We start from the raw sequence: 27,249 nt of genomic DNA, 5'->3' as shown, positions 1-27,249 counted from the left end.
TACCTGTATTTAGCACCTTTCTGTGTGTTTGTAACTATGCGGATATACCCTTCTATAAACACGCTACTCCTGACCTTTGGCCATTTTTCTTTCAGTTTTTCTATCCTTATTATTTTTAAGGTCCTTTTATATTTTATAAATCATTTATTTTTTTCATCTTCAGTGAAAACATCTTTCAACTATGTATTATACGGATTTTTATGGATTTTTTTTGCCAAATTATAAGTAATTTCACAGATAATAAAACAAAGTATCAATTGTCAGACACACCATATCCATATAATTAAATTGTTCTTTTACCCAAAGTCAATTTATAACTTTAATAAAATTCCAACAGGGATCCAAGAAATAGTCAATTAAGAATTCAAAAGTACCTCAAAGTTTAGATAATATAGTAAAAGTGTCCAAGGATAGTCAGTAAAGTCATACAAAGGAAGATTACTAATAGGGTTCAGCCTCATCAGACATCAAGGCAGAATTTAAAAGCTTTGGGATCAAATCAATTCAGCAATATTCACAGAGTAAACAGATACACAGACAAAAACAGAACAAGAAACTTCTAAATTGGTTTTTATGTCTATGAGAATTTATTTATTTTCTTCAATTGTATGAAAATAATGATAATTTAATAAACAGAAAAAAAAACAGTCGAGTCATGTTTGGAGCACTCTTTTTATTATATTACTGGAACTTGAATCCAGAGCCTGGTGTACAGTAGGCAAGCACTCTGCCACTGAGATACATCCCTACACAAATTTGAAACAGTCCTATGAGACACGTATCAGCAAATTACCGAAATGTAAGTGACTTAAAGGTACATAATACACACAATACAGAAGACCTCATGAGTACTTTAGGTGACAAGTGAAGACCTTGACTAAGAAAGAAAACACATTGCTATAAGATATGACAAAGGAGAATGAAAAAAAAATCACATTTCACTGTCTTGATTTTACTGAATAAACGGCCTAACCGACCCAGGAAACCTTGAGTTAGTATCTCTTGTTTATCTAGGACAGGAACTACCAGGTTGAAGGAACTTAATGAACCTGAGAGGATGAATGGTCCCCGGCCAATCTTGATTCTAATGCTTTCTACGTGACTCATTACAAACCTTAAGGGCGGCCAAGTGAGCAAGCTGTGACCTACAGAGTGTGAGTGGGTCAAACACTTTTTAACACTTGGTCTACTGCAGGCTGGAAAGGAGCACTCTGTGTCACACAGAATTTTATTTTCTCTGTATTTATTGAATGATGGATCACAGAACTGGGGAATAAACCTAGAGCGTTATACATGCTAGACACATGTTCTTGCACTGAGCCACATCCCTAGCCCATGGGACGACATTAAAATGAAAAGAACTGAGATTGGCTTCCCCATTGCATCGCTCCCACAGGAAAGCAGAGAAGGAAAATGAGCTGTGATAAAACTTGAAAAAATGCTTTTGGCCCACTTTAAAATGTATTTTACATACTAAATAGTGGAATTCAGTAGCAAAAAAACCATATTCATAGGCTGATCATTTTGAAAAGCTTATTAAACTGGAAGCCAAGAGATATAAAATCGATTTACCAGACTCACTGAAAGAGGCAGAAACAAACTCAAAAGTGTGTGTGGTTGTCCACACATGTGCTTGTAATGCTGTCACACACAGTGCAACTCCCTATATTCTTTCTCCTAATCCGTATCTCTCTCTCTCTCTCTTTTTAAAGAATTTTTTAAAAGATTTATTTATTATATGTGAGTACACTGTAGCTGTCTTCAGACGCACCAGAAGAGGGCGTCAGATCTCATTACAGATGGTTGTGAGCCACCATGTAGTTGCTGGGATTTGAACTCAGGATCTTCAGAAGAGCAGTCAGTGCTCTTAACCACTGAGCCATGTCTCCAGCCCTATCCGTATCGCTCTACTTTCAATATGCAGTCTGCTTTCCCTGTGCATGGCTTCTGCACCCGTGGTTTTATCTAGCCATGGGTTTTTGAATAGACATAGAAATCACATCTGTATTGATTACATACAAACTGTCTTCATTGTCCCTAAACAATAGAATAACAACTATCTACATAGCATTGTCGAGTATTATAAATATTCCAGAGGTAACATGAACAGGGCGTGTCTAGGCCATCCATAAGCATCATGGTGAGACAGAGGAGAGGTTTTGTACCTGAGGGTTTTGGGACCAACTCTTTATGCATTTGGAGGGAAAATGGTTCTATACTGCAATGCAGTTCTGGAAAACAACACATTGAAACACCTTCAAGGGCTGGAGAGATGGCTCAGTGGATAAGAGCCCTGACTGCTCTTACAGAGGTCCTGAGTTCAATTCCCAGCAACCACATGATGGCTCACAACCATCTGTAATGGAATCCAATGCCCTCTTCTGGTGTGTGTCTGAAGACAGCTACAGTGTACTCATATAAATAAAAATAAATTAATTAAAAAAAAACAAATTCATTCACTAAATACTGGATTCTTACTACAGTTCTCCAAGTATGATAGCTAAAACCATAGACTTTCCCTCTCAATTTACAGCTGAGAACACAGAGAATCAGTCTTCCAGATTACATCTGTTCCTTCTATGTGTTTTCCGAGAACCCATTGGTGAAGGCATTGTGCTTAGTTTCATAAAATAGTCTACAATCAGAGAAGTCATATGAGAAATCAGACATGCATCATTACCCACATCCCATTGTGGGCTGTGCCCCTGAAATGTCTCTAAAGCTATACCAGCTTTCACAAACAAACCCAAGTTTTGTCGTGACAATAATTGTGAGCTAGATAACTAGACTGTGCAGGAAAATGCTTACTCAGCAAAGAAGTAATGAGTCTCCACCCATTTTCTTGAATTCTTGACCCAGAATTTTGTATGTACTCAACAAGACATCATCTTACATGCTGAACTGCATCATGTTGCATCCCAACAAAAGAATACCCTATTAATCTGCAGCTCAGCCTGTGTGGGCTGGGAATGTGTTACCAAGCAGGAGAGGCATTGTCACACCTACAAGGAGTTATGGGAAAGTACTATGGCATGCTCAGCAAATACTTTGTGGTACCCTTCTCATACTCCACTCTGTCTCTGCCTAACTTCTTCCATCCTTCAAGTCTAAACTAGAATGCCTTCATCAGTCACCAATCTCAAAAAGTTCTACCATGTGCACACCATCCAGAGGGATTTTCTTAAAGTCTAAACAAAGCCACATCATTCTTCTGTTTACATATCCTCCATGCAGACCCATCGAATTTAAAGTTAGATTCCAAATTTTTACTATAGTCTGTATCTTATTCCTTTTTCTGTTTCAGGAACTGATTATCATAAATTGAGTAGTTCATGTGTGTGTGTGTGTGTGTGTGTGTGTGTGTGTGTGTGTGTGTGTGTGTGTGTATGAGAGAGAGAGGGGGGGAGGGAGGGAGGGAGAAGAGAAGGAGGAAGAAGAGGAGGAGAGGAGAGGAGAGGAGAGGAGAGGAGAGGAGAGGAGAGGAGAGGAGAGGAGAGGAGAGGAGAGGAGAGGAGAGGAGAGGTTTATTTTGTTCATGGTTCTGGAAGCCCAAGAGCATGGTGCTGGTGCCATGTTGGTTTCTGATGAGGGCTTTCCTGCTGGCTTGGTGACTCTGCTTCTAAGGGAATGGGCAAAAGGCTGTTCTAGGGACACAACAAATGCCAAGACCAAACTTTTTAAAAAAAATTACAGTCCCATTCTTGAGCTAACCCCTCAATTCAACCCATTACTGTATGAGCCGATAAACCCATTCTAGTCTTATTACTTAATCACATTTTAAAGGGGCCACTTTATCCTACCTCTTAACACCCCACAACAGGGACTTTCAAATGAGTTCTGTTGAGTAAATTCAAACCCACAGTGGGTGGCCTATAAGGTCCTGCTTGACCCATCCCCCACCCCCACTGATGTCTATCTGTACTTTTCCCCTCCTCATCTCCATCTTCCTACTCTGGACTGGTCACAGGGACTTCTTCATCCTTCTCCAAATGCTCCAAGCATGTTCCCGCCTGAGGACACATGCCCTTGCTGCTGCCCTGACCACAACATCCTCTTTCTAGATGTTTTCCCTGACCACTTCACAGTTTACAGCTAGTTATTTTACTGTATCATTTTTATTTTATGTATATGGGTGTTATGCCCGCATATAGATTGGTTTTGCCACCATGTGGGTGCTGGGAACTGAGCCCAGGTCCTCTGGAGAAGCTGCCACTGCTCTTTACTGATGAGCCAAATTTCCAACCGCATGCCTTATTACTTTATTATTTATTCATTATTACCTGTGCCTTATTATTTTATTATTACTTTATCCTATTTGAAGTAGCACATGACCCCACCCCAGCCACTTTCTGTTGTTCTATTCGATTCGCCATCTTCTCCCTTACCACTCAGCTCCATGTCCTCTATTACATACATGTTTGCTTTTCACATTCCTCCAGTGAACACTAAAATAAGCGCCCCATGACTCTGCTTAGGTTGCTGGTCTAGAATGCTTAGCTACATGCTTGTGCATCCAATGTGTATTTGTTAAGTAAATGAGGGGGTGTGACATCAGTTCCTCCCTGGCTCCTCTCAGCCACTTGCTGTAGTCTCTACTTTGGAACTGTGAATTCACTGTTATCACATTTATCATATTTTATTGCCTCATTTGTCTCAGCCCTCACATACCTATGAACGCCCCCAAAACAGATCTCTTATTCATATCCACTGACACCCAGCATAAATTGGGTGAAAAACCTACATGTCTTTGGAAAGGTGACTATCTTGCAACTCTGATTCCTTCAACATGGGAGTTGAAGTAGATGATTTTTGCAAATCCTCCCAGATGTGAAGTTCTCCACTACTGATTCAGCTGGGACACTATACCCTGGTGGCAGGAATCCACTGAGTCTTGGAAAAGGATATGCTTTTCCAATATCACCAATACATATTCCCACTCTTACCAATACAACTGCCATATATATATATATGTATGTATGCATGTATGTATATATCAAGCAACTGGGTTCCCAACACCACAGAAAGGAGAGAGAGAAAGGGTGGGGCACATGGCTAGCAGGTTTGAAAGGTAAGAGAAGAGTTTGATCAAGAGAAAGTGAAATTACCAACATTTCATGGGCTATATTAGGCCTACTGCTGAGTTTTCTCTGGAAAATAGCACCTATGTGACCTAGAATTCAGGGTGTGTCCTTTGGAAATTCCCAGGGTATGGAATGGCCAGTCACTTGCAAACTGGCAGGCTTGGATACATCACCTTTGACTCAGCTGAGGCAGCCTCCTCATGACTTCGCATTAGACATTCGTACAGATAAAATGGGTTTCAGATGAGATCAGTACTAATGGGATTATTTTGCCAAGCCAGGTGTGGAAATCATTTAGGTTCTAATCCTCTGTTTCTTAAAAAACAAACAAACAAACAAACAAATAAAATTTAAAAAAATTTAAAAAAAGTACTGTCCCAGATCTTTGTATGAAAATGTGTTAAGTGCTATTTTCTATGTCAATGTAAGTAGGCTTTCATGATAATCTCTAAACACATTCACAGTCACATGTGAGTGAGTCACCAGAACTCTACAATGAACCAAACAAGGGTGTGTTGATTTCCCATCAGATAGTCATTGGGGCACTAATCAACTGAAGGAACAGATCTTCGAGTGCGTTGACATTCCCAACACCATGGGCAGGCCAGATCCGTTAAGAGTCTACTCTGCGGCTCTCCTCCTTCTCTAACAGTGCATGAGCGCGCTAGACACATCAGCCCACTCTATTGTTTTCCCCTCCCAGTTCTAAGTTTTTCATATGGCTTCTGTAGATCGAATGTTTTATTTAACATCCTCTCAGAGAGAAGAGAAGAGAAGAGAAGAGAAGAGAAGAGAAGAGAAGAGAAGAGAAGAGAAGAGAAGAGAAGAGAAGAGAAGAGAAGAGAAGAGAAGAGAAGGGCTCTTGAATCTCAGTCTGAATAATGATTCCCGGAACTGAAAAATTCCCCTTGTGGTTTTTTTTTTTTTTTTTTTTTTTTTTGGCCCTGATTCTGAGGATGAGAGATCTTGGCTAGCGCTTCAATAGAGGATCTTCAAGAGTGAGAGAAATATTTAAGTATATGAGACATGATGACTAAGCCATATTTATAGCCTTGTTAGATAAATAATCTCTAGTCTTTATATGCATGAATTCCTATTTCACTAGTTGTGGTTATTATTGTTGATGTTATATTGTTATTAGTCATCATTATTATTATTTTATTGAGAGACAGTTTTGGCTGTGCAGTTCAAGCTGGTCTCAAAACCACCATCTACCTGCTTCAGCTTCCAAAGTGTTGCGAATACAGGTGTGTACTACCATGCTCTCAGCTACTGTGGTTTTGTGTGTGTGTGTATGTGTGTTTGTGTGTGTGTGTGTGTGTGAGAGAGAGAGAGAACAGATTGTGTTTTTTTTTTACCGTTTTCTGTGTTTCCTCTGTTATTTTATCTAATAAATATGTTGGCAGACCGACTTCAAGGCATTTATACATTTTGCAGATCAATTGTATATTTATAATGTCATACTAACATATCTGTGAAGCATTTTGTGTCCATGGCCATCCAAGTTATTCTATTTTAGTGTAAACATTTTTAGATGACTCCAAATTTATCTATACGTGAGTTGAAATGGCCCATTTTTGTGTTAGAATATGAAGATTCCTTATCTCCATTCACACATTTTCTGGTAATGCATTTATTTATTTATTTATTTATTTAATGTATATAAGCACACTGTAGCTGTTGTCAGACATACCAGATAAGGGCATCAGACCCATTACAGATGGTTGTGAGCCACCATGTGGTTGCTGGGAATTGAACTCAGGAGCTCAGTCAGTGTTCTCAACCAATGAGCCATCTGTCCAGCCCCTCATTACATCTTTCTAAACTTGTCTTCTCTCAATATCTTCCAGGACTCTAGGGTGCAGAAGTTCTTCATGCTAGGAAACATAAAAGAATCTACATGGGACCTGGAATCTGCTCATTACAGGCACCAGGGACACACACAGTACACATGCATACATGCAGGCAAAACAACCAGACATGAAAAGAAAAACCTTTGCTCAGTGTTTGTGCAGACAAAAGGCATGAGGTGGGTTTCACATTTTCCTTTTGTTCTGTTTATTGTTGTAGAGGCTGTTGTGTATTCATAAGGAGAGGGGCACAGGGGGAATTCAGAGTTTTTTCCTTTTTGAAAAGAAAATTTAACAATTTAAGTATAATTTCTGATGAGTAAAAAAGTCACTCAAATTTAGGTGTATAGTTGAATAAGCTTTGATAAATATATAGAAGTATACTGCTATCTCTGGGAGATCCAGATATTTTTGAAATTGTCCTTTGAGTTGGGAACAGTGATGGAACTGAAACTTAGATGCAAAGTTTGGTGTTGACGAAAAACGGAGCTTTCTCTCCTTCTAGGAGGACTTAAGGCAGATAAACGTCGTTCCAACAGACTAGAGTGCAGAATCTAACAGACTAGATTGCAAGACGCATCAGTGAGTTATGGGAGCACATTGGATACAGAGGAAATGAAGCCAGGAAGCAGGAATAGTATTTGCGGAAGGAAGTCATGCTTTTGGAAGTGTGAAATCCTTCCGGGATTATTAAGCGATCTGAAGGTGGGTGGCGTGGGCGTGTTTCGGAGCTGAGACGCTCCACATCAGTTGGGTTTAACATCCCATGGGCTTGTGCTAAGGACGCAAGGTTCATGCTTGCTCATGGGAACTGGCCATTGAGGTAGAGTGGACGATAAAGTGCTGTCCTCTAACAACCGATAGAAGACACAAGAACCATTGGCATAACTGAACAGCGCTCCACAGTCAAATGAATTTAGGTCACGAGTCCTGCAGATTCTTATCAGGAAAGGCGTTTTTTAAAGGTTTAAGTAGGCCAGCACTTTATGGACTAAACACCAGGGGCTAAATGTGTTTTGATAGAGTGAGTCACAAAAATGATATTTTTAAAATAAATAAATAAATGACTGACTGACAATAATTTAATATGGTGGGTTATATTAATCTGTTGAAGCTAAACTGTTGTTGAGTTTGATAGTGGAATACTATAGTCTTTGCCACAATTCTATATTTAATTTGTTTCTCTGTGTTTTCAAAGATTATTAATTCTTTGAGAATTTCATACATTGTGTTTTTATTATATTCTACCCCTCCCTTTACTCCTCCAGATCTATACTTCCTTTAATACCCATCTAATTTGGAGTCCTCATGTTTTTAAATCTTTCCAGTCTAATAACTAAGCACCAACTATACACTCTTGGGTATACCCTTAAAGAAAAATTAATTTACTCTCTAAGCAGATTTCAATTACCATAAGCTCCTTAGCTAGAGATAGAACTTTGTGGGGAAAATATTTCAAGTCTCTTAAAATGAAAGTGGGGATTGGGGGAAGTTAGCTACTTTCCTGCTGAGAAATTTAAGTGTAAGGGAATTGGCTGTTAGGAAAGAGGATGAGAGAGATGGTTAAAGATAAACCTGGCTTAATTTTCAAAGCTTTAATCTTGTTGAATGGTAACTTCTGAGAGCAAACACTGTGTTTGGGGAGCGAGTTTATATTTGTATTTCAACATCTGGGTTATAGTCTAAGTGATTTCAATCTGGGAGAAACTGCTTATCTAGAATCTGCCCTGGGTGTATGGCAACACACTGCAAAGCATTATGAAAAAAACAACATGTAATTAGTAAAACAAGACCTTAGGAATTAGGAATTTTTATGGTGGAGTGTAGGACTCAGTACAGTGCTGGCCCGGCATGCTCAAGGCCCAGGCTTTCATTGCAAATACCACACAAAAATTAGAAAATTTCAAACAAGTTTCTGAATACTAAAGATTCTGCCAGAACTACCCTTTGGGTGTCCTTTCTTGAGATTATTTACAATAAATATTCCTTACCAAGTTGAAAGACTATGGATATTATATTCATTTTCAGAAAAAAATGATTATCATAAATGTTAGTGTGTCCAAGATAAGGAATGATTGGAATATATGCATGCATACAATGCTTGGGTGTTGATGTCCTTTTCATAGGTTGTGGAGAGAATGTAAGGGATTTGAGTTTGAAATATTAAAATATTCTATTGCCAAAATAGAACGATAATCTTTTCTCAAATAGCAGGGAGGAACTTAGAGACAAATGAAAATAATTTTATAAAATTACATCTCTTATTATTTTCTCCAAAGCACCTGATTTCTATTAATATTTGTGTAGATTAGAATGAGATTAGAGAACACACCTGCAGAAACAGGGACGTCACAGTTTGCAGAGTGCAGTCTTCTCTTTATTATCACCAAATGACTAACAAAATCATAATTGGAGAATCAATAATTATGATTGGAGTGTTTACGTGAACATAAGCTATCTTTAGAGACCCTAAGCTCTTCCTTCAGGATAGCCAAACTAGAAGGGAGCCCAGACATAGAGAGCACATAGCACTTGCCTTGAAAGCCTCATTTCCACTGGGCTGTGTTTTTCTGAAAGCATCCAGATACTGAGGGTTGCCCAGGAAAACAGACACTGTTCAACCTCCTCAAAGGCAGTGTCACATTGGGTGGTGACCTCTTTTTATAGACTTTTGAGGGGGAAATTATGTTTAATTCCAGCCTCCAGGAAAGTGTGCTTCTTCTGGACAATTTATGAAAACATTGCATTATACAGCTGACAATAAGGTTTTTATTTTTCCTTTGACTATTAAAAATTTTTGTTCAACCCAAACTTATCCATATAAGGTGAAGGGCATATGGATGACATTTTCTTTGTTGATAATTAAAACAGTGTTATATTCTCACACATGAGGATACCTAGACTTTAGTGAGGCAGAGGTTAAAGAATTTGCCCATGGGAATTTGGCCACTGAATGCCAAAAGCTGTGTAACTGTTGAGAACTGGATTATATTTTCGTGTCATGCTTTCTGAGTTTTACGTTCTGATTCCTAATCTTGTTTTCTCTCCTACTTCTAATGTGTTATCTCTCAATAGCTTATGATTTCTTCCAACTAACCTTAAGTCTTTTGTATATGGGGTTTGTGTGTACCTGTATGGGGTAAGCTTGCCTGCGTGTGCACATGTTGAGGGGGTACCCTCACCTGTGTGTGTGCACATGTACAGATGCACACTTGTGTGTATGCTTACACATGTAGAGAGGGTCACTTTGTGTGTTCACAGAGATCAAAGTCGGTGTCTTTCTTTATCACTCTCTGCCTTATTTTCGTAGGCAGAGTCTCATTGAACAGGGAGCTAACCATTCTGGCTATGCCCCATCTGCCTGACGAGCACTAGGGGTATGGACACACATTACCCAGTCACATTGAATCTTCTGGGGCAGGATGAAAGATAAACAGGAGCATTCACTCATACATAAAATGTGCTGTCTTTAGGGATTATTATTATTATTATTGTCTTGGAGATTAAACCTAGGTATTTATATATACTTGGCAAGTTTCATTGAGCTGGGCCCCCAAACAATCTTTCTGGATTTTACTTTTAGTTGAGAGTGTTGGCTTCCAAATTCCTATTTGATTTAGCATGCTGGCTGCTAGGGAATAGGGAACCTTCTTTATAATAGCCCACAATATCAGAAAACATTATGTCTCTGTGTAATGGTCTAGTCTACTTGATGACAATGCACAGTGTTCTCTATCATGCTATTTTTTCTAGTTTGTCTTTAGTTAAATTTCTCTCTCTCTTCACCACTGGCCCATTTGAGACAGGGTTTCTCTGTGTAGCCCTGGCTTCTAGCAGCTCCTTCTGTAGATCAGGCTGGCTTTGAACTCAGAGATCTTCCTATCTCTGCCCCTTGAGTGCTGGGATTAAAGGTGTGCACCACCACCACCTGGCTTATTTCCTCTGTTAACAACAAGTTTTTGTTTGTTTTTGTTTGTTTGGTGTTTTTGAAAGAAACTTTTCCCTTAATTTCTGTGGTGGTTTGAATAGGCATTGACCCCATAGGCTCATACTTTGAAAGCTTGGTGACCAGAGAGTGGCATTATCAGTAGGTGTGTACTTTTTGGAGGAAGTGTGTCACTGGGGTGGGCTTTGAGGGTTTCAAATGCTCAAGGCAGGCGCATTGTTTCTCTCTTCCTGCTGCTTGCTAGTCCAGAGCTAGAACTCTCAGCTGCTTCTCCAGCACCATGTCTGCTACGTGACGCCATGCTTCCGGCCACAGCAATAATGGACTAAATCTCTGAAAGTAAGCCTGCACCAATTAAAGGCTTCCTTTTATAAGAGTTGCCATGGTTACAGCACCTCTTCACAGCAATAGAAGACTGACAAAGAAAATTCCATTTAAAATTTCCAATTTTCTATGTGGATATATTTTCTGCATCTTTTATAAGAAGACCCAGGGACTCAGTATATAAACAAATGTTAACTGTACTTACTTCTGAGGCAAAAAAACATAATCTGGTCAGTTAAAATCTATTTTACAAAGTTCAGGTGTGGCATTAAGTCATTAGTTTAGCCTCAGTGATTAAGGTTTAACTTTTGTGAAGGTCCTGGAACTCTATACGTGTAGTTGAATACCAATTCCTGAGAAAAATGAGGTAGAAGACAAAGCAGCAATGAAGACGATGAGTGTTGGAGGCAGGCATGTTTGAGAGAAACTTGGTCTACAAACAAATGGAGTATTAGATGAGCCAGGCTGACATCACAAGTCTGTTACCAGCAAACACATCAGCAAAGCCTGGCAAGTGGCGGTGATAGCCTCTCAGTGGAGGAACAGTACTTAAGGCAAGGAGTCGAAAACAAGTAGACCTGTGGAGAGACTCTCTTGCGTACTGTATGGAAGTATCATCTGTCAATAAAAGGCTGATAGCTGAGATTAGAAATAGGAGGTGAGAGTTCTGGTCGGGAGAGAGGAACTCTGGGATAAGTGTCAGGCGAGGGAAGATATTCCTCTTAGCTCTTAGGAGGCAGATGCATGAGACTGAGGAGAGGTGACCAGCCATGTGGCACTCACAGAATAGAACAGGCTGGCTAATTAAGCCAGTCTTCTCCAGCTTTCATGACTAATAATGACAAATAATGTTTAGAATTTTAATTGTTGGTTTCTCTTTGCAAATCCCAATTCCTCTGTGAGTCACTCAACTTCTTTCCATAGGAACCAGCTAGGAGATAACAAACAGTGCATTGTCTTTCGCCAGGGGAGGACATACCAGGTAGCTAAAGCTGTAATTTCAGCTAAATAACTTCAAAGGGAGGGACAAAGTGTGAAACTATGTGTTGCTTCAAAGTCACTTATAGGCCAAACAATTTTTTGCTGATACTCATTATTTTTCAGATCAATTATGAATTATTAATTAACACTCATATCTACCTCTCTAGGGGGTGTGGCTTACACACATTTAATTTCCATTTTATGCTATGATTGTCTGCTTGTCTGGTTTTACCTCTGATGCTAGCTAAGAAGTAAGAGTTCTGATTCACTTTTCCCTTAGGGTCTTATTTATCTCATAGATAATATAACCAGGTTGCATGCACCAGCCTGGTCTAGTGAGTTACAAGGCAGTTAGGGTTATATTGTGACACATGGGGGTAGGGGGGAGAGAGAGAGAGAGAGAGAGAGAGAGAGAGAGAGAGAGAGAGAGAGAGAAGAGGGGGAGAGAGAGAGGGAGAGGAAGAGAGAGGAGAGAGGGGAGAGAGAGAAAGAGAGAGAGGAGAGAGAGAGAGAGAGGAGAGAGGGAGAGGAGAGAGAGAGGAGAGAGATATGAACCCATCTAATTCTATAGAAGAAATACCAATGACTTGCTTTATAAATTATGTGGCTTATTGAAAAATAAAAATATTAATTCTTTATCCTTAAATTAAAGGTGTCAAGAGGATAACGGCTGAGCAGGAACCTAAGCCCTGAGCTCCTTGGTAGTTGAATCAATTGTGTATCTACAAGACCAGACTTGGAAAAGGCAGATATGTTTTTCTTTAACTTCAGATTCTCAGTTGCTGCTAACACAATGAAAATCTTAGAGAAATTGTGGTAGAATAGTAGCATGACAGTAACAATGGAAACATAATTACCTCTAAAAAGTCACTACTCAATGGATGTTGAAAGCACTCGTGCATATTTGCAAAATTCTTGGGAAGATACACTAAGTAACTTAGAGTTTAGAAACTCCCAGTCAACAGTGGTTCTGTGTGCACATCACATATAGTTTTCTCCTACACTGAATCTTGTGTCCCCTATTCTTCACTTGCTTCAACCAATAGAAGGTGGCAGAAATGAGGCTCTGCCTCTGCTGTGGGCCTAGACTTTAAAAAGAATGATGGCCATTCCATTCTGGCATTTGAGCATTGGCCTAGAGACACCTGGACCATCATATAAAAAGCCCAGCTACTCACTGGAAACAGAGTTGGAAAACCACATGTAGAAGTCAGGTAGTGGGGACTGGAGCTGAGACAACATTAAGAAATAGAAAGGACCCCCAACACACACCTCCACATTCACATAAATCCCCTTAGGAATGCAGCTGAGGCCATGGTTTTACCATAATTCCATGGGTGACACCAAATGAAGCTAGCAATTAGACTGCCCAGCTGAACCCAGTGGTTCACCTACAGCACCAGGAAAGAGAATAAGTTTGATGTTTATGGCATATAAGCATGTTTTGATATATGTACACACTATAAAATTATATTAGCACCATCTATATTATCACCTTAGGTATATTTTGCACAATTCTTACTTAAGCATTGGGGTGGTTTATTTCACAAAACCAGATGGTTTCAACTTTCTATTTGAATGACTATCCTGTGTGTATAAAGTGTCTATCCCAAGTGACTTTACAGATGTTGAAAGGCTCCATAGACTGGCGAGCGATGTAGGACCATGAAATTCCAAGTTTTCAGAGCTAACAGGAGAAGCTACTAAGAGAGGAGAGGCAGAAAGAAAGACACAGAAAGAGCTCTTCATCCACTTGCCAATTTGACCTGGAGCAGTTTTAACAGGAACTGTTAAGAGCTTTGAGCCAACTGCCCCATATTCTCCTTTGCAGGTAAGTGAACCTTAAATGAACCCAAGTTTTGAAACAGTATGCCACGGTGTGCCAGCTTTTCGATCAAGCCAAGGCATGTGACCAGTTCTTCCAAGGTCATCACTGACATCTTTTTAATGTCTGACAGCTGGTACGTGTGTGTGTGTGTGTGTGTGTGTGTGTGTGTGTCCATATGTGCTCTCTACCCCAAACAAGACAGATTCACAAGTCCAGTCAAAACATGAGAAATATGCTCAATTGTTTCTTTTTTCATGGAAAGTCAGAACGCTCGAGATGACATAGAAAGACAAACTTTGGAAATCTTTTATTTACTGTTAGTGCTTGTACATGGGTGTGGGTGCACACACAGGCCACAGCTTCATGCAGAAATCAGAGGACAGCTTTCTGGAATATGTTCTCTCCCTTCAGTGGGTTCTAGGACTTGAACTCAGACCATCGATTTTGTTTTGTTTTGTGTTGCTGTTGTTGCTTTGTTTGGACAGCAAGCACTTTTTGCCCACTGAGCCAGCCCAACACTGGGTATTTTAAGTTCTCACTTAATTACAACAAGATATTTTTCTCTGTTGTATTTGCAAACACTGGAAACAAATTACAGTTTGCCTTTAAAAGAAAAGTATAGAAATAGAGGTTTTTCTAGGTCCATGAAAACTTTCCAAAAGTAATATCTTTTTTTGTTAATGTCTACAGGATTTGAAAGAGCCACAATGAATCGTATCATTCCATTATATAAGTATTACAAGGTATAATGTCTTTAATCAGAGTGAAAAACAGTCATATTCTTGCCGGATCTTAATATTTTCCCATTTATATTCAAATCAGTGAAGAAACAATGGCTGCAGTCTCACTTAATGGCAGCGATGAAGGGTCACTGTAAAAGCTTCTCACATAAACTTTATTTTCTATTAGAAAAAGAATAGCAGAAAGTTTGTTAACATTTAAAATACCCATACTATATCGCCTGTTCTGAATGGTTTAGGCCTGAAGGAGTTCCTTCAGCTTTTATTCTTTCTTTTCCTTTTTTCTTTCTTTTTCTTTTTTTGGTATTTAATTCTAATAAATGTCACAGCCAAAGAGTTCCAGGCGAATTGCAATGCTTTGGTTCCATGTTTTAGGAATGATGCGAATATATCTGGAAATAATGGGTGGGTTGAAAAAATTCTTCACATGCCCTTTGGTATTGCTATTTCCTTCAAAAATCTGAAAGGAAAACATGATAAAAAATGGTCAACATTCGCATTATGGGAATTCATGTTTTACTCTTAATTTATCTTCTTATACCAAAGTCAGTCATCATTGTTTTTTTCTCAGGATACTGGGAAATCACAAGCCAGGTAGATTAAAGGCCCCTTAAAGACACCCATTTCTCAATGAGGTGTGTCAAATTAGGAAAAATAAATAAAGCAGACAAGAGTGTTTGCAAAACTACTTCTTCTTTAGCCTCTTAGCTGCTGTGTGGCCTTGAAGAAGTCATTATGTTCCTCTGCACTCCACTGCCCCGTCCTTAGAGTAAGGATAATTGCTCTACCTCACACGTGTGTGTGTGTGTGTGTGTGTGTGTGTGTGCGTGTGCGCGCGCGCGCGCGCACAGCAAGTGCGGGTGGGGGGGTGGGGGGGTGGGGAGGTGGGCATCATGGAGCAGATGCCAAGAATAACTTGCGATTACTGACATTCAGTAGTGACCCTGTGGTTTTCTTTATTTCTCCTTTTGGTTGTATGCCTCTTCCCCTTGAGTGTTTGCTCCTGTTTTTTGTTTGTTTGTTTGTTTGTTTTTGTTTTTTGTTTGTTTTTTGTTTTGGTTTCACTCTCAGGAAGTTCCCTGAGATGAACACACACAGCAGTCTTTATGACAGAAGGTTTCCTGGTGTGAAGAAACCCTGCTATAACAAGATAAAATTCACTGCCAGGGGTTTAAAAAATGAGAAAGGCGCACAAACATGTTCCGCGCTGAGTGAGCATTTGGGTAGAATTCAATAAACCTCAGTTCCCCTCCGCGTGGGAGTTTTAGCCCGGTTCCCACTCCTGGATTACTAAGCACATTACCCTGGCTCTGCTTCTGTTTGCATTATGAAACCAGCTGGTAGAAGGTAGAGGGAGGGGCTTAGGAACGGAATGGAGCAGTTGATTTCACAAGAGGGGGTAGCAATGTGGGTACAGAGGCTTGTGGTCCTGGACATTTGATTTGCTACAAGCCGCCAGTCTATCTGCAGCAAGGGTTTTATCATTTTATCGAAAGGTTTCCTGGAGAGGTTCTAAGAGATAACAAAAGCCTCGCAGCATCCCCTGGTAGTTCGTCCTCCCTGTTTCACATGTGGCTGAGTCAGAAAAGTGATACAAATGGTCCCTAATGGTCTGCTAAGACCGGCCACCTATAGAAGTGGGTGGGGGTAGGGGGAGTGGTAGATAATCAGCACTGGCAAATGCAAGGTACTGTTATTTCTCATCAGGAAACAGTTTCCAGACAGTTTCCATAACTTTCACCAGCACAGCATCCTGTACCTTGTCCACCATGGAGGATTTCTGCCGGTAAGGTTTCCACGTGACACCCTGGTCACTGTACTGGATACTGTAGCTTCTCACGTACATCTCAGAGGATAGAGACTTACAGCCCTGCGTTATGATGGCCGTTACCTTCTTGATTTTGAGCAGGTCAACTTGTAACCACTGCTTGTTGTTGTTTGCCTATGGAAACAACAAAACAAAGCACTGAAGTGAGAAAGGTGTTGATCCTTTCTTTCTTTTTGTTAAGAACGCGATGTTTAGGGCGGAAGCCATGACTCAGCCATTAAAGGCTAGGCTCACAACCAGACTCATGAGAACACAATGAGAACAAGGTGTTTAGAAAATGCATCAAGCTTTCCCATCTCCTCCCTTACGAGTCTCTGTCTTTTAGAAGTCTTCCCCGTGATTTCTTGTTTGTTGTTATGGATCCTAACCAGGAGGGGGGATGAGAGAGAGACAGAGAGAGAGAGAGAGAGAGAGAGAGAGAGAGAGAGAGAGAGAGAGAGAGAGAGAGAGAGAGAGAGAGAGAGAGAGAGTATGTGTGACTGGGGAAGGCAATGCTGAAGGGAAATAAATGATTAAGAACAAAGTATAATGACAAAATGCCACAAAGAAACCTATTATTGCTTTGTATACCAACTTAAAACGATTTAATTTCTACTGATGTACTCCATATCATACACAATAATTATTTGCTTGTTTAGGTCTTTTGCTGCTCCAGGGTGAGGGCTTATTCAGTTTTTCCTCCTGGTGTTCATGGCAATACAAGGTACACAGTTGGTGTTTAAAAGGTAGTTGCTGGATACTTAGTGACAAATGCATTTTACTTTAAACAAAAAGAATATATTTCCAAATTATTTGAAAGTGTTTTCTTAAGCAAGTTTGTTTAAACGGTATAAATTTTTTCAAGGATGACTGAAAGAACTGAGTATCTCCTTGAGGCCTGTCACACAGTCTAGTCTCCCAAAAGGTCTCCTCGTGTTCAGTGACATGCTCTTGGAGAGAGTTCAGAAGGACTAACATCTGGAGCAGTCTGGGATGAATTTCTATCTTTGAGAGATGTATCATACAATTATATTGAAATAAATTCTATTTCCTCAACATCATTCATATTTATGTTGACATATGTGTGTATATGAACATATATATATATATGTGATAAAGTTTTTAGAAGTAAATTGATTGAATTAAATGATTAAAACTTTGTTAATTTTGTGAGACCCCTGTGTATCATTTTAGAGTGACTTAAAATCAAGATCATATCAACAATACAAGACACAGGTGAAGGGTTTTCGTATATATCAGGTAAGAGACATTAGGCCATGGGCAGCTTGGCTATGCATACCTGCATGTGTCTGGCTTTGATTTTCAGCCTCTTTAAATATGTCATAAAGACATTTTGTGCTAAGAGAAGATTAGATCAAACAGAAATTTCTAACTGAAAAATTAAGTTTAAAAATGACATTTAAAAAAACCAAAGGTAGCATTTATTTGGAGGGGAGTCTTAATTACAATCCCAGTGATTAAAGCTAACTACATAGAAAGGATTTATTTTAAAGATTGTAGAATAGAGTATAGGGTGACAAGATTTACCATGTGCAGGTCTAAAGGGATGCCTGGAGAATAACTATACGGCACCTTTTATTTATTATTAATATTTTATGCAAGTATGTAATGTAATTTACTATTTTAATTTCTCTTAGTATAAGTTTTATTCTGCAAAAATTGTAAAATGAAATGTTTGGGCTGCTTCACAGAGGGGACTGGCTTGAGTTTCAGCCAAGAATGGAATTCTAGCCAAGATTCTGCCTCGTCAGCAAGTCGAGATGGTTTAATCTGTTGTGCATTTAGACATGGATGGAGAGATTTAGAGAGATGCTGCATTATAAAATGCTGCCAGCCCAGCATTCTGAGAGGCCACCATAGGCAAGGATGGGTTTCAGAGCACAGAGATTGGCTCCTAAAATACTACGTGGGACTCACATGCCACATTTGTCTCTTCTTTCTATTGGCTTACGCTAAGATTAGAACCAAGAGTTCTTTAGATTCTAGGAATTGGGATGTATTATATATATTATATCTTAATATGTATCTTAAGGGAGGGAGATGGGAAGAGACTAAGTAATGAACTTGGATTGTCTTGTCTGAATGGATCATAAAGTTCTCATGGTATTGTGATCCCACTATCAGGTGAAGAATAAAATAAGAATAAGTGAGCTATTAACAGATATCCTCACATTAAATAACCTGAAATACTTAGTGGAGCAATATCAAAGGAACTTCCAGGAAGGTGTTTATTTAACTTGGATCACTGACTTATACTCCTGGGTTTATAGCTGTGCCGCGTCCAACTGTCTTGAGGAATGTCACAAAGAAAGGGAAGGAAAAAATTTTAAAGTGGCCAATTATGAAAAAGGAGATATAAACCATAATCATTTGTTCATGATTAATGTTAAAGTGTCTCACCTAGGAACTAACCAGCGATGACTGTCCTCATTCACTTACATGAAGACTTACTTGTTTGCCATGCAGAGAAGATACAGATAAATGAGCCTAAAACAGTGGTTCTCGGGCTGGAGAGATGGCTCAGAGGTTAATAGCACTGACTGGTCTTCTGAAGGTCCTGAGTTCAAATCCCAGCAACCACATGGTGGCTCACAACCATCTGTAATGAGATCTGAAACCCTCTTCTGGTGTGTCTGAAGACAGCTACAGTGTACTGACATATAATAATAAATAAGTCTTAAAAAAAAAAAAGCAGTGGTTCTCAACATACGGGTTGAGCACCTTTGGGGGTCAAATGACCCTTTTTCAGGGCTTGCATGCCAGATATCCTGCATACTAGATATTTACATTATGATTCCTAACTGTAGCAAAAATATAGTTATGAAGTAGTAACAAAAATAATTTTATGCTTGGGGCTCACCACAACAAGAGGAGTTGTATTAAATAGCCCCAGTATTAGGAAGGTTGAGAACCACTGGCCTAAAATATTTACTTTCTAGTTCTTTGCAAGCTGTTGTGCTTTTCCTGTTTTAAATCAAAGTTACCAAGAACCACAGGGAAGAGGTGTGACTTTTCTCGGAGTCATGGTTAGAGCTGAAAGCTGTTGATTCTGCAGTCTTCCTAGACTCTCAGACCTGGGACTTCAGAGCTTCACACTCCAGTTCCCAGCCCCCCACCCCCATCCCCACCCCAGTCCCCTGGGGTGGCGGTCATTGTTTCTGGAAAGTTAGAGAATTCCCATTTATATGGTTGATGTCACCTTGGCTTGCCAGGCATTCACACGGCCCTGGGCATTCAAGCGGGCAAGAGAAGGCTCCCAGTCTCCCCACCAGGACTTTTTAAATGAAGATGCAGTAATTTGCTTGCTTTGAATCCTTCCATCTTCCAGGCCCAGTGGTGTGGAACATCCTGTCAAGAGGAAAGCAATATGGTTAATTACACAGCACTAATGGTCCCTGCATTGCATTTTGTAACACAGAAGGCCAAAAAAAAAAAAAAAAAATTACTTCCAGGAAACAGCAAACAAAGAACATTTGTTCAATTCAAGTGCAAATACTGTTCTGGTGCTACTAATATACTATTCAATGCACATACGTCCATTTGGCAGAAGTAGACACAGAGTACAGCAAGACACAAGAGCTTGCCCAACACAAGACTGTCAGAACAGGAAACTGAGCTCAACATCCAGTATCCCACCCAACACAATATCTTAAGTGCAAGTTCTCCCTTCTTCAGACAGCTGTGGGATCTCAAGTCTCTGTTTTGAGACAGATGATGGTTCTGAACAATATGTACCATCACGTGGCACATAATGACATTTCTGTTAATAACAGACTACATAAATACTAGTAGTCCCATTAGGCTATGGAGGTGTTGTGACATCATAGCTGTCATAACATACAGCCTCTGTGTGTGTGGTGGTGTCCATATAAATCAGCCTACTGTGCTGAGACATTTGTAGAAGTACAGTGCACACAGTTAGGTACAATTCAAAGCATTCAGTAATAAACCACAACACAACTGCTTTGTGTATTGACTATTGTCCTTATCATTTGTAGTCCTTACATTATTTTTGAACGTGTGCCTTCTACTTGGAAGAAATTAGCTTACTGTGAAACGGTATGGTGCTGTGATCACTAGCCCCCGTCTCTTGATTGTATCAAGAGACCACATTGAGTGACTGGCTGATTCTGTGTAAACACAATTTATCATGTTTGTATAGTAACAAACAAAATAGCCTAAAGATGCATTTCTAAGAAGAGATTTCTGTGGTTAAGCAATGCATGTCTATATTGAAAGGAGAATTTCTTCCAACAGAAGCTGTAGAGATGTAGTGGGGCTTTGGTAGCCACCTTTTCTGTTTTCCCTGTCAGCATTTTGTGTAAGCATACTTTTGAGCATTGGAGGCAAGCAAAGCTGACCTATTGGAGTAGGAAACCTAGCTAGGGAGTGAAAGCAGCTGACTTTTATCTTAGTGCTACTTTGTTTTTCCTTGAAAAAAAAACCAGACATTTTCTTGAAGCAATAACTTTTACTTTTTTCTCTATGTCAAAAATAAAAAGAAGGAAAAAAAATCCTAAAAGAAATGGGCACTGCTCACTATTTAAGTTCCAAAAAGTGAAGAAAAACCCAAGTTCCTTATGTAGAAAAGGAATGTTTTTAGTAAATTAACAGAACTGAACCTTACATTCTAGGTTTGTTAGACCACATGATTGACTGAAGCTACCACTGACACTGTGATTATGGAAATAGAACTCCCAGGACTTACAGATCTGTTTTACGGAGTAATCTTGCCTACACAAAATTTGCATTCTGTATGGGTGGGTTTCTACACTGCTGATGTCTAGATATTGGCAAGTGGCCATATCCATGTCTCTTTCAAATGTCAAGTGCAGCATTATCTGCTTTGGTAAGAGACTGATTCCAAAGTTCAGGTACTTTCTTCACATGAGTTGGGCCTTCCTCCCCTACCTCAGGGAAAAATCAGGTAGCTTCCCAGGGCATGACACAGCATGTGACTCTATCCCTTCACTTACTGTGGTCTTTAGCAGTCAGCTGAGGCCTGGGTGAGCCGAGCCCTCAGCCCATTGTTTTTGTCTTTTACCCTGGAATGCCTGGACAATGATAGGATTTTCTACACGTGCCTGAAAGCTAAAAATACTGGAAAGTTCTGTAACTCCAGGATCCTTCTTACAGACATATATGCAGCCAAAACACCAACATGCATAAAAAAGTATATTATTAAAATGATCCTGAAAAGCCTTGCTTAAAAAAAAAATCAGAGAATAGTCAGTAGACTCTTATGACTGTTGACTATGACCTAGATTTATTAGATCTCAAGACAAATTTCATCCCCTGAAAAAAAATAGAAGCTTAGGAAGACTTGGGTACTTATGCAGGGTCCAAACAGAATACAGAGCACACTCATGGTTTCAGAAATTGGACTAAAGAGACAGTTTCTGTGAAGCTCACAGCACACAGTGAGGAGCAAGGTGCTGTCCCCACCCCAGTCCCCACCCCACCCCCAGCCCAGAACTACTGGAACCAGGCTGGCTGTGTCCACTTAGACCACACTGAGAATATTCCCTATTGGAACTTGTCTTGCAAAGATGCTTCTGGAGCCTAAGGCCTTGACAGTTCGTATCTACGAATTCTACTCTTCCACACTACCCGCATCTTGATCCTAGAGTGTCCGTGAGACGGTGATGCTTCTTGTCCCTTACCGTTCACCTCACAGCCCTGCAGCTCCATCCGAAGGGTGGGTCTGTTATAGGATTTTGTTGGATGTATCCTAATGTATCTAGCCACAATCGGTGGGTCAAGTCTGTTCTCTTTTATTGTAGAGGCATCGGAATTGCCAGCAAAATACTAGACGGAAAGAGGAAACCATTAATAACAATTCTCTAAAAACTGACTGTATTTTTAAAAAGCCCATCTAGCAAGTTTTGTAAGGTTCTTTTATGGAAATGCGATCAATTTATTGCTGATGCTCTTTCTCTTGTTCTTCCTGCTGCACAGCAACCCTTCGCTATGCATAAAAGAAGCAAAAAGAGCCGGACGTGGTGGCGCATGCTTGTAATCCCAGCACTTGGGAGGCAGAGGCAGGTGGATTTCTCAGTTCGAGGCCAGCCTGGTAATAAAGTGAGTTCCAGGATAGCCAGGGCTACACAGAGAAACCCTGTCTCGAAAAAAACAAAAACAAAAACAAAAACAAAAAAAAAGAAGCAAAAAGAAAGATGGAAAGATGGTGTGAAGAAAACACACTATCCAAGCTTCTTAGGAACCAAAGAATAACATGGTGCTGCCCCCCCAGAGCTGGGGGGCTTTTTTGCTACTTTCTTTGTTCCAAGCTTATAGGTGAAGAAGAAAAAAATCTCATTAGATAACTGTTGTAAACCATCCAACTATCACAGAAAAACAAACACCCAGACCCAAGCCAAGCATAGAAGCAATGGGTAAAATGAAATGTTAGACTTTGAGGCTCCTGGGGCTAAAGTGGTAGAAGACCCATGCTAGGAACTCCAGACTATTCTCAACGAGGAGCCCTCAGCTGTGTCAGGAGAAACCAGTGTGGAACTCTGTTATCTACTTAGCAGCCAAGGGAAGCGATGCCTCCTAAGGTGCTCCAGGAGAGCCTGGACTCTGACCCCTACCTGGCAGTCACCAGGCTGTGCCCCACAGCCCTTTCCCTCACAGAGAAGTACTATAAAATGTCCAGTTAAAAGAGAAGCAAAGAGTATGTATCTGTAAGACTGAGCACAATTAAACAGTAGAAGGAAATTAATAAAAGAACTAGCATTTGGAAAAGATTGAAAACAAATTGGAAAATCTACAGCAGGTCTGACTTAAAAGTAAAAGAAGAGAAAAATTATAATATCAGAGATTACATAAGCAATGTTGCTACAGACCCTGCAGATGTCAGGAGGATATCAGAAGAATACTAATACTAGATTCTACACATGTGACCAACAACTTAAAGGAAAAGGGCAATTCATATTTTAAATATGAAAAAAGCACCATAATCGCCTACTACGAAAGACTATTCAGATAACCTCCAAACGGTTAATGAAAAAATTGAAAAAAAATTGAATTTAAAATTTCCCACAAAGAGCTTTTCAGGTCCTGATAGGTTTATGGGTAATTTCTGCCAAATGAAGGCCTTCTCATGGGCTTCAGAAATCTCATCCAGAGCCCAGAAGAGAATACTTCCTGATTTACTCTACATGCCTTCTATTACTATGGTATTAAAGTTTGAGACCACCAAACTACAAAACCACCAAACTACATGCTGACGTCCTGCATAAATATGGATGCGAAAATCTTTGAAGTATTTTGACTGCTATCGAATTTTCTCTCCCCTTGATAAGCACCATCATTTAAGATTTTTAGTGATTTTATCTAAGCTACATTACAAATATGTCACTATTAGAAATAGTCAAGAGAGTAAAGAAAACGTAGCACATGGTAATGCGATTTACATAAAGTAGCAACAGAAACGGACTCAAGGTGGCTGTGCAATGAGTGATGGCGGGCAGGCTCTGTGCAATGATGGCGGGCAGGCTCTCTGTGTTTGGATGTTTTTCTTTGGGGAGGAAGCTGGGAATGAGGAATGATCTAGGAATCTTGTCTGGGCTCATGGAATACCAGACAGGAGTCTGTAAGTCCTCTGGCACGTCCTCTAATGCAGCCAGAGAGGCACAGTGCCTCAGGGTATCCCTGGGTGACCACAGTCACCAAAAATCAAGATGGGCGAGATAAAGAACAAAGTAAAATATGATAGTAAATCAAAACTCTTTGCAGGCAGTTTCTGGTATAGGTTCTGTGTTGAACAAGGGCAGACCCTGTGCTGTATACTATCTGCCAATCTGTTTTGAAGTGGTGCTTGCTTTAATGTTTTTCCTTCAAGTTCTGCAGAGATTTGAAGCTTTTGTTTTTTATTTTACAGATCCATCATAATAATCTCATTTTTACTTCCTATGATCCTTAGAAAACCATTCACTTTTCTAACTCCTTGAAATGTAATTTGAAAGGCTACTGCTATGGAAAGCCCAACGTGAGCCCTAAGATTTAGTTAGAAACGTGTGCTCAAACCATCACTCTCTTTGTGCTGTTCCCTCTGAAGATCTGCCAGTTGACTTGATCAGAGCTGTAAGCCACTTGGAACTCCGTGGTAAAGCAGGACTTTAGGTAGTGTTTAGCACCTTGGGTTTGTATCCCGGTGACTACAACTTCCTTCTGCATGTCCACCTGCAATACAGCCAAGCCAGTCAACAGAACCATCCTTGCTAGTGAGTCACGCCTTGTCATAACTCATGATATAATCAGCTTTCTTTAGCATTGGACAATGGCCAAGGTCTTAGCTAATTCATTCAAGGTCTTTGCTCAACTGTGGGTTGAGCACAGCACATCTGAATTCCAGTGTCAGTGTGGGCACTGACCAGCTGCTCTTCAGTTTGGGAAAGCAGTTGAGACCTTTGTTGGGGGCTTTCTGTCTTAGATTTGGAAATTACTTGACCCGCCTCTCAGGGTCAATTATGAGAAAGCATCTGCCGAGAACAGTAACTACATCTACTCATGGCTGTTTCCTTAATTGCCATTTCAAGAAACAACTAAACCCACAACCAGTGTTGTCATAATCTCAATCAATATTATCAGGTTAGTTAGACATACCTGGATCCAAGGTTTAATGGGAAAATTTAATGCAGATTTTTCTATACTCCAAGCATTATATGAACCACCATTATTTAATCGTGCTAATCTGGGCTCCCAAGAAGCTAAATTCAAAAGAAGAAAAAAAGAGGAATTTGTGAATTAATTTATTTTTGAAAGAAAGTCTTGTTATGTAGCCCAGGCAGGACTCAAGTTCACTGTCTTTCTGCCTCAACCATATACTACAATGTCTGGCTTGAAATACTCTTTTATTTTTCCAATAGAAAATTACCAATTTCTCAAATATGTTTAGAACAGCAGAGAACCACACCCTTGGAGGGTTTATGGTATAGTTAGGAGACCAGGCAGGTGGCATGAACATTGGCTGCCAAGCCAGTCCTCAATGACAAAACCTTGGCTTCTGGCCATGTTTAGTCAGCTGTAAACCATCGTCCACCCTTTCTTGCACATAGGTCGTGTTTTCTCAGTTATGTTGATATGGCTACTGCTGAAGGTGCCTACCAAACAGGAAGACTTGGGAGGAATACATGGGAGTCTCATTATTCTTTGGAAGACAGCCTCAAGATCTCAGGAAGGGATTTGAAGCAGAATGAAAACATTTAAGAAATATTTTGGTCATAACACTTCTTGACTAGATGAATGGCTAACAAACACTGGGACCTTCTTCTTTGGATGATAGAGCATTATGAATCTGCCTGGAGGTTGTGTGTGTGAGGCAATATAGGCAAGATAAGTGGAGTTCGGAAAATGATTACAAGGTCATAAGATTAAGCTATTTACTCCCTGCCAATTCCCTGTCTAGCTACTAGGCTGCCTAGGTAGATATATCAGAAAAGTTGAGTTCTTGATTTTTTCCTAGAAAAGGCCCTTTGGGAACAATACACATCACAAGAAGTGGAAATGATAAATGTATGAACAGGATATTTGCTCCCAAAATATTTCTTCTTCCTCTACCAGAGGAGTCCCCTAAATGGGGTTGTTTCATTAAGTTATGGCAGACGAAAACCTGGAGACAGGAATTGGCCCATAGATGGCTGTCGTGAATAGTTTTATGAGTTGCATACTGCGACTGTAGGCGTGGCCAGTCACAGGCTATGATGTCATACTTACTCAGATATTCTGAAGCCTTGATCTGTGAATCAGATATGGCACCAGTACTTAGTCCCATTGGCATCTTACACTCTAGGAGAAAAACAAAAACAAAAACAAAAACAAAAACAAAAACAAATACTTTTTGCTTAGAAAATACACATAACAAGTAAAACCTCTATGGGTAGAGATTATTTTCATTTATCAAAATTATAATGACTTTAATATGCCTGATTAGAAAGAGATAAACACTCAGAAAGACTGATGCCTATCAGAATAGTAACTACCACAGCAGAAAACAATTGGAATCTTTAAAAAATATATATGTTTAAGCTGACATATGTCCATCTGGTTGGATTTTAAAGCAAACTATTTACATTAAGTACTCATAAGACTGCACTCTTGTACATTGACCTGGAGAATACAAGGTTATTTACATCTTGCTCAAGGAAAGAGATACCAGATAATGGGTACCTGGATGTGAGCACTGTATTTGGTGGACGACAGATGCTTGGCAAGAACTGATAATGAATGGAAAGATTGCTACTACCTGTTACTGCAGAATTCTGATGACTCTTTCTGCTGTACTCAAGGAACTTAGAGATTTTCTTATGTATATTTTCCCATAGATCACAAATTTAGAGGAAGGGCACTTTCTATCAGTTCCTCAGTCATGGAATATTTGACCCATTTGTTAGGGTTGTATAGAATTGCTATGTTCTTAATGGCTAGAAAAAGCCTGGTTTGATGTTTTTACAACAGAATGGTGAGAAACAGATTACTTTCAACCTGGAAGTTGGAAATAGTCTAGTACCAGGCATTTCCTCACAAGCAGATACCATGCGAGTGATACCTTTATCTATGACGAGAAATGGTGTCCGCATGCCGGCTACCTGGTTTTCTCCAACCTCTGTGTCTAGGAGCCACCAGCCAGGCTTGGAAGCCTTCATTTCAAGAGTTTTAAATGAACCT

The 27,249-nt window shown here is 39.8% G+C and overlaps 1 protein-coding gene across 2 annotated transcripts in view; it reads right to left on the bottom strand.

Annotated features, from left to right (window-relative positions):
• Positions 1-14,302: 14,302 nt before the first annotated feature.
• The window catches only part of F5 (coagulation factor V), an 81,969-nt gene continuing 69,022 nt past the window's right edge, over positions 14,303-27,249 (bottom strand). For both annotated transcript variants that reach the window (XM_052200005.1, XM_052200006.1), the window contains 8 exons: positions 27,131-27,247; positions 26,299-26,370; positions 25,189-25,292; positions 24,610-24,765; positions 22,242-22,386; positions 19,778-19,926; positions 16,510-16,692; positions 14,303-15,210 (listed from right to left, as the gene is read on the bottom strand). In XM_052200005.1, the coding sequence (XP_052055965.1) occupies positions 15,064-15,210; positions 16,510-16,692; positions 19,778-19,926; positions 22,242-22,386; positions 24,610-24,765; positions 25,189-25,292; positions 26,299-26,370; positions 27,131-27,247 (1,073 nt within the window). In that variant the 3' untranslated portion in view covers positions 14,303-15,063. The remainder of the gene's footprint in view (positions 15,211-16,509; positions 16,693-19,777; positions 19,927-22,241; positions 22,387-24,609; positions 24,766-25,188; positions 25,293-26,298; positions 26,371-27,130; positions 27,248-27,249) is intronic.

This window comes from Apodemus sylvaticus, chromosome 12 (genome assembly GCF_947179515.1).
Source record: "Apodemus sylvaticus chromosome 12, mApoSyl1.1, whole genome shotgun sequence".
Classification (NCBI taxonomy): domain Eukaryota; kingdom Metazoa; phylum Chordata; class Mammalia; order Rodentia; family Muridae; genus Apodemus; species Apodemus sylvaticus.
This window is presented reverse-complemented; position numbering and strand designations above follow the sequence as displayed.